The sequence below is a fragment of the Mya arenaria genome, chromosome 10 (genome assembly GCF_026914265.1).
Source record: "Mya arenaria isolate MELC-2E11 chromosome 10, ASM2691426v1".
Classification (NCBI taxonomy): Eukaryota; Metazoa; Mollusca; class Bivalvia; order Myida; family Myidae; genus Mya; species Mya arenaria.
This window is the reverse complement of record NC_069131.1, coordinates 44,411,214-44,425,265: the sequence shown is the minus strand read 5'-3', so window position 1 is coordinate 44,425,265 and position 14,052 is coordinate 44,411,214. Positions and strand designations below refer to the sequence as shown.

The 14,052-nt window shown below is 35.5% G+C and overlaps 1 protein-coding gene across 2 annotated transcripts; it reads left to right on the top strand.

Annotated features, from left to right (window-relative positions):
- Positions 1-6,805: 6,805 nt before the first annotated feature.
- On the top strand, positions 6,806-12,691 carry LOC128206859 (uncharacterized). Of its 2 annotated transcripts, none has more exons than XM_052909556.1 (6): positions 6,806-6,919; positions 7,334-7,364; positions 8,431-8,524; positions 9,052-9,191; positions 9,569-9,683; positions 11,160-12,691. In XM_052909556.1, the coding sequence occupies exons 3-6, from the start codon at positions 8,439-8,441 to the stop codon at positions 11,323-11,325; spliced, it is 507 nt and encodes a 168-aa protein (XP_052765516.1). In that variant the 5' UTR covers positions 6,806-6,919; positions 7,334-7,364; positions 8,431-8,438; the 3' UTR covers positions 11,326-12,691. The 2 variants fall into 2 exon arrangements, with proteins under 2 accessions (XP_052765516.1, XP_052765515.1); XM_052909555.1 differs by lacking the exon at positions 6,806-6,919 and adding an exon at positions 6,928-7,080.
- Positions 12,692-14,052: the final 1,361 nt, after the last annotated feature.

Sequence of the window (14,052 nt, the reverse complement as noted above, 5' to 3'; positions counted from 1 at the left end):
GATGTCTGAGATCATGCCTACATGTATACATATGATGGTGTCCGAGATCATGCCTATATGTATACAGATGGTGGTGTCTGAAATATTGCATGCATGTATACAGATAGTGGTGTCTGAAATATTGCATGCATGTATACAGATGATGATGTCTGAGATCATGACTACATGTATACAGATGATGTCTGAGATCATGACTACATGTTTACAGATGATTATGTCTGAGATCATGCCTACTTGTATACAGATGATGTCTGAGATCATGACTACATGTATACAGATGATGGTGTCCGAGAGCATGCCTACATGACTTCATGTATACAGATGGTGATGTCCGAGATCATGACTTCATGTATACTGATGATGTTGTCTGAGATCATGACTACATGTATACAGATGATGTCTGAGATCATGACTACATGTATACAGATAATGGTGTCCGAGATCATGTCTACATGTATACAGATGATGGTGTCTGAGATCACGACTACATGTATACAGATGATGGTGTCTGAGATCATACCTACATGTATACAGATGATGGTGTCTGAGATCATACCTACATGTATACAGATGATGGTGTCTGAGATCATACCTACATGTATACAGATGATGGTATCTGAGATCATACCAACATGTATACAGATAATGATGGTGTCTGAGATCATTTCTACATGTATACAGATGATGGTGTCTGAGATCATGACTACATGTATACAGATGATGATGTCTGAGATCATGACTACATGTATACAGATAATCGTGTCTGAGATCATGCCTACATGTACACAGATGGTGATGTCTGAGATCATGACTACATGTATACAGATGATGATGTCTGAGATCATGCCTACATGTATACAGATGATGTCTGAGATCATGCATTCATGCATACAAATGATGATGTCTGAGATCATGATTACATGTATACAGATGATGTCTGAGATCATGCCTACATGTATACAGATGGTGTCTGAGATCATGCATTCATGTATACAGATGATGATGTCTTAGATCATGCCTACATTTATACAGATGATGGTGTCTGGGATCATGACTACATGTATACAGATGATGTCTGAGATCATGTCTACATGTATACAGATTATGGTGTCTGAGAGCATGCCTGCATGTATACAGATGATGTCTGAGATCTTGTCTACATGTAAACAGATGATGGTGTCTGAGATCATGACTACATGTTTACAGATGATGTCTGAGATCATGTCTACATTTATACAGATGGTGATGTCTGAGATCATGACTATATGTATACAGATGGTGTCTGAGATCATGACTACATGTGTACAGATGGTAATGTCTGAGATCATGGCTACACGTATACAATTGGTGATGTCTGAGATGATGCCTACATGTATACAGATGATGGTGTCTGAGATCATGTCTACATGTATACCGATGATGTCTGAGATCATGTCTACATGTACACAGATGATGTCTGAGATCATGACTACATGTATGCATATGATGGTGTCTGAGATCATGTCTACATGTATACCGAAGATGTCTGAGATCATGTCTATATGTACACTGATGATGTCTGAGATCATGACTACATGTACACAGATGATGGTGTCTAAGATCATGTCTACATGTATACCGATTATGTCTGAGATCTTGCATTCATGTATACAGATGATGATGTCTGAGATCATGTCTACATGTACACAGATGATGTCTGAGATCATGCATTCATGAATACAAATGATGATGTCTGAGATCATGTCTACATGTATACAGATGATGTCTGAGATCATGTCTACATGTGTACAGATGATGTCTGAGATCATGCTTACATGTATACAGATGATGTCTGAGATCATGCCTACATATATACATATGATGGTGTCTGAGATTATGCCTACATTTATACAAATGATGTTGTCTGGGATTATGACTACATGTATACCGATGATGTCTGAGATCATGACTACATGTATACCGATGATCATGCCTGAGATCATGCCTACATGTACACAGATGATGATGTCTGAGATCATGACTACATGTTTACCGATGATGTCTGAGATCATGTCTACATGTATACAGATGGTGATGTCTGAGATCATGACTATACATGTACACAGATGGTTGTGTTTGAGGTCATGACTTCATGTATACAGATTATGATGTCTGAGATCATGACTGCATGTATACATAGTGCTGGAAGTTTGAGATCATGCCTACATGTATAAAGATGATAATGTTTGAAAAAGTTGGGAGTTTGTACTTCTATAATTTTGTGTGCAGCTTGGAAAATCACCAACATAAACACATCAACTTTGACTCAAACAGGAAGAAAATACAGCGGAGAACTAGTATTCTAGTAGCATCGGCTATCAAGGACAGTGAACGGTGTGGCCGACCAGCAAGTATCAGGTCAGTATATCTCGAAGCTTGCCGGAGATGGGCGATTTGTTACGATTTGTCTACAGATTTACAGGTTTGAAAATACTTGTAACATCAATGATAAGTTGTTCTTTACCAGTCGATTCTAACTATTAATTAAAAATATATAACTATTAAACTAAGACTGACGAGAACTTACACCGTAAGCTGCTTGAGTTAAACTAGAGATTCTATATAACATGAACGTTATCTATTATATATGATCTATGGTTAAATTATAGCCTAATTAAGCTGGCGTTCATAATCATACATGATCTTGTATTAATTCATATGATTATAATGGTAATACATCTTTTGTTAAAACAAAAACCAATCAAGAACATTTCAAAGTGAACGATGTTTTGACGTTATTGCCAATGCAAAAGCAGTCACAGACTGCCTTCTGGTTCGAGCGTTAATTTCAATATGCAGATGCTTGAGTTTTGGGTTTTATTTTAATACTAGTTATGTGTTTGTCTGCCAATGTGCCTATTGGTATGAACACAACCATTAAGCAATAACTAACAAATCAAGAACTTGAGTTATCGATCCTGAGCACCCCACATCTTCTCAATTATATATATCTGAATATTATTACCTCAAAGACCTCGGGAGTAATGTTTCGGACACAATTAAAGTATGGAAATGAACAAGGGCCAATAACTAAAGAAAACAGTAGCAAGAGTTACGCTTCATGTGCACTGCACTAATCCTCAAGTATAAACAATCGGTAACAACTCAAGAAATACTGCCCATAGAGTTATAGTTCCTGTTTACCGCACGTCCTCTCAATATGATCTCTCTGAGTATGAAGTTTGAAGTCAATACCCAAAGGCTTTTGTTACACACCGGACAATATTAAAGAATGCAAATGAACAAACGTCAATAACTCCAAAACTATAGGGTTTCCGGACAATTCGGCACCAAACGAATTCGGCATACATACCTTTCATACCTTTTTGGCATTAAGTTAATTCGGCACCGCCAATTTGGCACCATCCGACTGGATACCAGATAATTCGGCACCGTTTTATTTTATGTTTTGCTCATGTATTTAAGCATTAAGGGTTTAATTGTTTTTCAAGAAAAATAATTATTCCCCAAAATATTTATAGAGCTACTTTATTTTTTACTTTGTTTTCAATTCTTATTTCTGTATTCATTGTCATTGATATACCGTACCGTATTCTTAATTTTAAGTACTGGTACAAATATTTTAAAAGCATTTAAATCCGTTTTTTTGTTACACTGAATTCAAAAGGAATGGTCGAGATAACAAACAATATACGCGACATAATAAAAATGTTAACATTAAAACTTTATGCTGAAACTTTCGTTGTTAAATTTTTTTTATAAAAAATAAACATATGAAAGTATTTTGCAAAAATGAAATAAAGATGCTATACCCAATTTAATTTGATTTTTATAAAAATGAACTCGCTAAAGTTGATTTTAAACGTCAATTCATTTACACGGATAGGAATATAATTATTATTTAAACTTAAATCATTTTATTGACAAATTGCTTTCTTATTCCGTAGAATACTTAAATCGAATATCTTCATGAACTACTAAAACATAATTAAAATAAACAGACGACTTTAAATTTATTACAGAGTTATTTGTTGTGTGATGAGATTATTTTCTGTAGAAACACATGTCATTGTGTGTCGGCATGTGTCTCGTTAATCAACCCTATCCGTTCAACCCCTGGTGTGAAAATTATTTTTTTAACATACCATTGTTTATTGATAACCATATGGTTTAATTGAGTACAGGGGGGTCGCGTGGCAACTTTTTGAATGATTTTTGTGTGCTTATATATTCAGTCAGACTGATTTTCAGTTGTAGTTGTAGAATTTTTCTATTTAACTGTTAAACGTTCTGATTAGCTGTTGGAAAACTGTATTGGATTAAACAATGATCGACGATGTATGCATAAAGTGTCGCCGTCTTGTGAGGCCTAGGCAAAAGGGAAGGACATGTATATCATGTGGAAAAAACAACATGAACAGTGCCTTGAAGGTAAAATCTTTCTTTTTATATGTAAAATGAAAGTTAGTTGTTTTTTAATTATTATATTGTTGCATAAAAACTTCCAATGGGTATTTTGTTAGTATAATAAGTGATTGTTTTAGTTTACGTACTTGTTATTCATGTGTTTTCTTTTCTACATACACATATGTTATACTATATAGAAATACATAAAAATAATTATGTTTTATCTGCCTTAAACTACAGATGGAGCTGAGACACGTTCTTTTGTGTGTGGGCCATGCGGAGAAAATATTTCGGAAAGGGAATCATGTATAAATGCCGACGATATCATTGACGAACCCCCTCTTTTGGAAATTAGTGTAAGTTTAAGTTGTCTTTTTCATCCCCCAAACTCGAGATTCTCTGTGACTACATAGACGACCAGTGGATGTCCAACCCTTGCTGGACGGTGCGCGATTAGTCTTGCTATCGTCATTCTGTCAGGACAAACAATGACTGCGTAGGTAAGCAAAAATCTAAATCCCAACTTGTTAAATAAAGCATTATATTCTAGTAGCATTATCTTTCAGCTGCACCGACTTAACATTATGTGCAATTATAATGAACAATTGATGTAGTGCCATAACATAACATTAAAGTTAAAGATAAAACAAACTACCGATCGCGTGCCATAAATTTTGATAAATAGTTTAATACCAATATATACAATTTAAGGATGGCATAGACGGATCAACAGTAAAGCGGGTCGCAGCAATTTGCAGTTTTACGTTCTTGTGCCATTGCTGCAGCGTGAGGCCGAGACAGTTGGCCGCCAAATACAGCTTTTGTTCGAGCACATTGTCCCGCCATAACCGGACAGTGTACAGGGAATTAGACGTGAAGCTGCAAGACCTATGGACTTCTTTTGACGACGGGGAAATTAGCGCTTCAGCCTTTCTTAAGTCAATTGGGGCAATGTATCGACCCATTTGAAAATGCACAGTGGAGTATCACTCTTTATGTACTAACAAGAATCAAAGTACATTATAATTGTCACAAAAACAAACAAGTGAACTTTAAGTAATAAACCAACGTGTACTTTTTATCTCTGTTTTTTTTAGACAAAAGCTATATATTAAATAATTTGTTTTAAAATAAGAAAATATGCATTCATTTTGAATACTACAAAATAGCATTTCAGTATGCCTCCTAGGTTTTAAAGAGCCAAATGTTCGTTTACATCTGTTCTAATTCTCTAAAAATCCAAACCAATGTAAGATATCGAAATGGAGAAAATAGGTTTAACATTGTTTCATGTTTTTACCCATCCATTTGGTGTTACGTTTTAGCTACACGAAGAACTTACTCCTCGAGGGAAGATCAGCTCAAGATCCAATCTTTGCAAAATTTCACGTATATTCAATTATTAACTAAAAATTGTAATTGCAAATGACTATTTATGATAATTTATGAATTGTTATGTAATTTGGAATTACATTTTTGAAAATGAACGTTTCTTGTAAACATTACTTACCCGCAGCGCACGAGTTTTACTGACTTTAATTATAGTTCAAAAAATAAGAAGCAAAATATCCTCCAATAAACAAATGTATGCGTACGCTGTTAAAAGAAGAACCGCTGAAATTTTAGACGTAAAGAAAGATATAGAAAACACAACAAATACACTGTATAACAAAAAAACCCAGATGTTCATAATCTTGAGCCATCTGTTATTACTAAAAAAACGATACATGATACTCATATTGGATGATCGAATCTTTTTTAAAAGGTAGTTTAATTGATATAAACGAACCATATAACGAATTAAAGTGATAAAAAATGAGTTAAAGATAATTTGAATTATGTGCCGAATTGACTATGCTTTATGGTGCCGAGTCGACTGGGTGCCGAATGTATTGGTGCCAAATTGACTGTGCCGAATTCGTTTGGTGCCGAATTGTCCAGTTACCAACTATAGTAGCCAGAGTTGTTGCAAATGTATCGTGCACTTAGCCGCAATATCATATATATATATATATATATATATATATATATATATATATATATATATATATATATATATATATATATATATATATATAAAATAAATACCTAAAATATATATATATATATATAAAATAAATACCTAAAAACAGTTTAAGTCATGTTCCGGACAAAAATAGAGTATAAAAGAACAAAAGGCAATAGCTCAAAAATGAACAAAGATCTAACGTATGTTAATACAACTTAGCACACGTTTATGACAAAGCGGTGCTCGAATACGTTATTTTTGATCATTTTGATGAGCTAGTATGCACTTAATAAAGTTTTAACGGGGACACTTATCGCTTTCTTGTGATAGCTTTTGTATAGCTACAATTAAATGCATATGTTGTTTATAACAATATCAAATAAACACTTGAAGTAAACACTTTCGAAATGCACGTACGTCAGTGCGGCTTATCGCGGATATGGTAAACATTTTGTAATCCAGGATAGGTATTAGAGGAAACATGAAAAACATCCGTATTAAAAGGTATTTAAACAAGTACAGAAAACTTGAAATTATTTCTGAAACAAGAAAGTAACTTGAACTGAAATACTTCTATAACTAACTAGATTTATTCTATACGTTTTGTCATTATTATAATTTACATTATGAAAGTGACGGTTGTATTTTTGATTGCTATTGTACAGGTAATGTTTATTATGCTTATAAGTTGTTTAATATTAGCGAGTCATTTTGTAGTTATTATATTTTTCGATTATTTATATTAATTTTGTACACGTTTTGAGTATCTTTCGACGTTTTGATTTACATCATATTCGTTTAATAAACGTTTAAATCAATGTAAAACAATGTTACATGATAATGTGTTTGTACAAACAATATTCCTCTGTTTCAAGTTTATTTTTAATATTTGTTTTCAAAGTGTATCACTATTTTCAGGTATCATGGAGTTTCGTTATACCGAATCAAGGTAAGTGTATGTTTCACCCATATATGTGCATGTACTCCAAACATTGATTTTGATTGTGTGTTTTTTTTACCTATATGGTAATTGGAGACATATGTTTATTATGGCTGTGGCATTCAACCTCGGTCAGGTCGGGCCTGACGCCACCAACTGTCTGTGTCCCCGGACTGCCCAATGACCAACCTTAGTCAGATCGGGTCTGACGCCACCAGCTGTCTGTGTCCCCGGACTGCCCAATGACCAACCTTAGTCAGGTCGGGCCTGACGCCACCAGCTGTCTGTGTCCCCGGACTGCCCAATGACCAACCTCAGTCCCATCGGGTCTTATGCAACCAATTGTCTGTGTCTCCTGACTGCCCCATGACCAACCTCAGTTAGATCGGGTCTTACGCAATCAACTGTCTGTGTACCCTGACTGCCCAATCACCAACCTCGGCCACATCGGGTCTGACGCCACCAACAGTCTATCTCTCCTGACTGCCCAATGACTAACCTCAGTCAAATAAAGTTTGACGCCATCTACTGTCTGTCTCCTCCATATTGCCCAATGCCCAACCCTCGTCAATCGGGTCTGACGCCACCAACTGTCTTGTCTCCCCCAGAATGCACCATGGCCAACCTTCGTCAATCGGGTCTGACGCCACTCACTGTCTTGTCTCCCGCAGACTGCCACATGGCCAACCTCCGTCAATCGGGTCTGACGCCACCCACTGTCTTGTCTCCCCCAGACTGCCCCATGACCAACCTCCGTCAATCGGGACTGACGCCACCCACTGTCTTGTCTCCCACAGACTGCGCCATGACCAACCTCCGTTAATCGGGTCTGAGGCCACCCACTGTCTTGTCTCCCGCAGACTGCCCCATGACCAACCTCCGTCAATCGGGTCTGACGCCACCCACTGTCTGTCAGCCCAGGCTTTCCCATGACCACCTTCAGTATATCGGGTTTGACGCCTCAAACTGTCTGTCCCTACTGGGCTTTATAGATAATAGCATGCAAACCTATACGTGTATAAGTTCTTTTCTATGTATTCGTTCTTTTTTAAAATATCTACTCATTCCTCATTAGAATGCTCTATGACCGCCCTTGATTCTAACGCCATCAACTGTTTGTCCGTTCTTGGCTTCGTGGGGAGAACATCCGAAGACACTGCAACATGCAGGTATGTTACGTGACACATTTCTCTCCGTCCTTATTTGTGCAAAAATAAACCTTAAAAAGCACTACGGGCTTGTATTATTAATCTTAAGAGCAAAGTTTCACAATACATTCATGTTTTCATAGTTTTTACTACCACTGTAAAATTATTCAATTTATCATTAAAAATAATTAAGTATCACACCTACAAACAAAGATCTCGAACTACTATTGTTAAAATGAATGTTCTATTTTTTATTATATAACATAGATATCTAACCATACCTGGCATCAGAGGCGGATCCAGGAATTGACCTTAGAGGGGGCGTAACTTAGGGGCGCAACCTTTTGACGTGCGCCCCTCCCTCAAAACCGAAATGTATATGGCGTAAAATGAGTTGGGTTTAGTCCCCCATGAAGATGTTAACAATTTCAAGCCCGACACACAATTATCAAACATTGGTTGCCAACAGATAATCAGGGTAAACCTAAGCACCACAACCAATGCAAACGTACATTTGTCACCGGCTGTACGTTACCTTTACCTTGTAGACTAGTGTCCGAGTCTGCCAACTGTCTGAAGAAAGCTGCCGATAAACAGAAAACCCAATGTAGTATTGATGATGTCATGTCTACTTCCCGGTATTTTATGGAGTCGCTGGTTCCCGCCATTGTTCTTGATAACTGCACGGGTAAATTGATGTGCAACCTAATTGTTTATTCGATTAAAAGCAACCCCTTTATAAAAACACTTTTAACAGAATAATGATTGTTTTACACTCATGTGTACAGAACAACTACTACGGAATCTAATTGGGAAACCGCAATCTCACTGGCCTATCGCAGTTTGAATACATGTAAGAAAAAAATGCGTGCTTTGTTACGTTCTCGTTACGTTCTCGTTTGCTATGGTAAACAAAGCGCCCGCACATCAATGTGGAAGCATTAGTTTAAAAGTGAATGTTTTGCTATTGCCCTTTTCTAGAGCCGAGAATCGCGTTAGCCCTTACTGGATTCCGTACTAAATCGTTATATTTCCTTTAAATGCCTAATGGATGTATTGTTACAGTGCACGAGGAACCGGACATCTGCAATGACGACACCAGGCTGAGCGCGTTTGGCTTCACCACGTGCAGTCCATACATTGACATATTGGAACATGTCCCCATCGATTACGTCTGCATGTAAGTGTTTAAATATTCATTAATATACTTACTGCGACTGTGTTGATTCATTGAAGAAGCAAACTAATGTTGAATGTAGTATAAAGCGACAAAGCCCTAACAACTGTAACTTAACATAGTACTGGGTGAGGAATCACGTGACTTAAAGGGATTCTCACATGGGTCACCATTGGTCACAATCGATGTAAACAATCAAGAAAGTGACGTTATTTTCTAAATAACTTTTTGGACAGAAAATATTTGTTTTTGTATTTTAGGTATGCTTGTATTTTAATGATGCAATCCTTGGCCAAAATTTCAGCATTGCATCGTTCTACAAAATTCCGTCATGTTGAATATTTTTGCCATTTCCCAGTTTCTTTTAGTTATGAAATCTATGTATACCGAAATGACTTCTCTTAACCTTTTTGACATTTTTAACGTCTTTGATAAAACAAATTGCATTTATCGCAATGAATAACATGCCATTAACCCGAAATCATTGTCTAAAGTAAGCGAGCAAAAGTCTCTTCGAAATTTGCATATCACGTGACTTTCTCACCCAAATAATACCATATTGCTTTTATAGACTAATAGTTTTCGTATTTTAACTAAGAAGTAATTCATTTAAATATTTTTGAAAGAGAATAATCATACTTATCATATTATTATTTTCATGAAATATTTCGATTGAAAGCTGAATTGTATTACATGTTGTAATTTGAAGAAAGGGACTTGAAATCATGTTGTGTACAGGGGTTTTAACTCATTATAAAAACGGTATGCCATCTTCATCATTGAGGTCGATTTGATTTTAATGAGCTTCATCTTTATCTTTAAATATACTGAAATTTTAAAACTGACCAATTGGAAAAGTTGTTCAGTTGTTCAATTGCAGCAAGTTGTGAGCAGTCACATGATTGATAGAAAATGAAGGGAAACTTTACACATCTGATTGGTTTCAAGCAAATAAGATGGGCAGGAAACTTAACACACCTGATTTGTTGCAAACAAATATCACTGAACACAAGGTCAAATAGAACCTGTTGACGATGATAACCTAAATATAAACGAAGAAGTGAATTTTACTGTGTAAGGGAGTTAATAAGTTACATTAAATATAAAAAAAACCGTTAAAAATCATACCCCAAGTACATAGTACTACTAATTAAACAAATCAGAATACCACTACTGGAGCTGATCGGCATTAGCTGTAGGTTCTATCGGATTAATCGGAAGTCTAAGAGTCGTCTGCATGCGGTTGTTTTGGTTTTCTGTCCTTATCGTTTGGTTAAATTTGTTGAAAAGCGTGGGTAAGATAGACCCCGTTTTCTCGAAATGTTCGGGTAATCATAAACCCACTACTTTTACAGCAGAATGTTTACGTTAATTAACCTTACTTTAATAATTTGAACCAAATAAAAGACAATTTTATTTACAAATGCCTATTTTCTATATAGATCCTCTCTCCATATATATGTGTGCGTTCTTTTACAGACACATTGGTCTATTGGTCGATTGCATCGGAACGCATGTGAACATGCTGGGATCAAATTGCACAAGTGACGTCATTGGTGGCGCAATACGATCCACTGCTGGTCAGAATTGGCTACGAATGTACAACGCCGCGTTAATCCCCTTTGTTTCATCGTCTTGTAACTAAAGATTTTTGAGTTTGAATTGTTGGTGTTGACATGTGAAATCCATAAAGAATATACGCAGAGTAGTTTACTTTTACCAGTAAGTTCATTGTTTCTCTTAACCTTTTATTTCTTATTGTGTTGCCCATCTACTTATTTTGTATGTCTAAGCTGATCTGACTGGATTAACCAGTTATCATTAATATTAATGACGTCGCGTGGAATCGGGTCATTAATTTGGAATAATTTCAAAGTTGTACCTTTGAGGATCACGTGATCAAAATGGACCAGCCAACATTATTATTGTAAAATAAACTATAAAATATGTCTGATAAAAAAAACTGTATGAACCATCAATTGTATAATCTGATTAAAGAAAAGAAGAAACATTAAGATGCAAAAAACGTACCGGGTGTGTCTTAATTTATACCGTTATTAAAAACATATGGGCACATTTATGGGTGTTTAATAATTTGTCCCCAAACTCGTAGGCTTCGAGTTTTATTATAGCTTGAGCTACCAGCCTTAGGACCCGATTCATCAAAGCTTAGATAAAAAGTTTCTGAGGATGTTTTGCTTATTTAAAATAATCTGATTCCTAATAAATAGGGAAACTTGAAAAATCATAAAATATAATAAAATAAATGATTAAAAGTGGTAACTGTACGGAGCCCAGCTTTGCAATAAGCATGGCCGTATCGTTGTCTAATTACCCTCTTTTTTCAAATTAATGTCGGCCTTCAATTGAATATTTTATAAAATTTACTGTCTGATTATTTTGTTTAAAACATATCTAAACAAATTACTTCTTAATTAAATTATATTTTTTTTGCATTGAGAAAGACGCGTGATATGCAAATTTCGTATTGACGTTGACTAAATTAGACTATACTTTCGGTTTGTTTTTGCGATAAATGCACTTTTTTTGTTACACGTGGGGTTTAAAAACGTCAAAAAGGTTAGGGAAGTCATTTTGATATACATACATGTCGATGAGTTTTCATTACTAAAATATACTGGGATTGGACTTAAAACATATAGAATAGTTGTGGTTAAATGTAGATAAAAAAAATAATATCACATCTACTTTTATTTCTATGCTGAAGCAGTGAAAACATTTTGAAGTTCGTATATGATTTCGGAAAGATATCATTTTTTTTCTTTATAACTAATTGAAAATATCTAAAATTTACTTAGGATGCTGCTGTAATAAGTACTTCTTGCATTTCTCTCAATACAGAACAATTTGTTTATTAAGACCATTGTATTCTTGCTAATTGTTGAGTATACAATCATATAAGATTCATTTTAAATATCAGAAATGCTTATTTTGAAAATAAATAAAATTTAACTCGTTAAAATGACTTTGAATAAATGTCTCATATATGCTCCTGTTTTGTTATCATAACCCTTATATACTGGAAGAGTAAAATGTTTCATTTATTCATCAAAGGCTTGTGTCACACTTTACTTATAACTAAAAACATTAAACCTTTTTAAGTTTATACTTGTTAGTATGTCTATAATACAGCACCTCGGATTGTTATGCCCCAAAGGGTGGCATAAAGTTATCTGATTGATTGTCTTTGCGTCCCCACGGTTTACATTCAATATCTGAATAACTCTTTGGCTCAGAGACCTTAAACTTGGTAGTATGATTGGTCATGACCAACAGATGAACTATTTCAATTTTGAGATCAGTCGATCAAGGGTCAAATTGGTGGTAATCTTAAGCTGAAAATCGGTTTCCGATCAATATCTGAAGAACGCCATGACCAGCAGATGAACCAATTGTTTTTTATGTCAGTGGGTCAAAGGTCAAGGTCGTTGTGGCCGTAAGCTCAAAATACGCAGTTTCCTATTAATAATTGAAATACGTTTAAGCCTAGACGCCTCACTCTCAAACATGACCAGTTTCCAAACTATCGACGTCGTGCAATTTGTCATAGGTCAAGGTCGTGTTGACCTTGAGCTGAAAATCCGATTTCGTTCAATAACTGAAGAATGCTTGTATCCAGGTACTTCAAACTTGGTATGCGTTAACTGCATCTGCTTCTTTTAAATCATGTTTCAAAAACATTCGCGGCGTCTTTGAAGCTTAGGATCAAAATTAGTCTTGTGTTATTTAGTATGGTAGTTCACGTGACCTCTTAAACTTTGCTGCGACCTGGCAGCTTATTAATTTCCTCTGACCATAAAACGTTTTTGACACATTGCCATTTAATTTCATTTTCTATATTAATTATACACGTAACGCATACAAAGGAGAGTTGCATCTTGTAAGGTTTATTTTCTTGTCCTTCAACGTATGATCATCCAGGGAACACAAACTATATTACTAAGCACAATCCAGTTGTGGAAACACTCCTGCAAATGTTGGTATTTTTGCCAAACCCTCAGGTTACGACATATGATATGTTTTCAAAACTGGCGCGAACGTCTTAGGTTATGAAAATAATGCGCCAACGTTTATTTGATGTATTCGAGTATTCAAGCAACACCATATGAGTAGGTGTTTCACTTAATGTTGATCGAGGCATGGAAGGTGACTGACAACTCCTTAAAACTCTTTGGTTAAACTAGTGACCGTAATAATCATAAAGCTGATCCTAGAAGTAATCAAAATCAAACTATATTATGCTCACAAATACAATCAAAACTTCGCCTGGAAGGCAAACCTGCCAACTCACTGATTAATCAAAACCAAGAAAATCTTGGATAAAACAAAAGTAACAAGTTATCAAATTGTA

Excerpts from the sequence above, each read along its gene's own strand:
- LOC128206859 (XM_052909555.1), top strand. The coding sequence starts at position 7,042 with ATGAAAGTGACGGTTGTATTTTTGATTGCTATTGTACAG. Across the intron at positions 9,192-9,568 it reads TGTTCTTGATAACTGCACGG|TGCACGAGGAACCGGACATC; the intron begins GTAAATTGATGT and ends GTATTGTTACAG. Across the intron at positions 9,684-11,159 it reads CCCATCGATTACGTCTGCAT|ACACATTGGTCTATTGGTCG; the intron begins GTAAGTGTTTAA and ends GTTCTTTTACAG.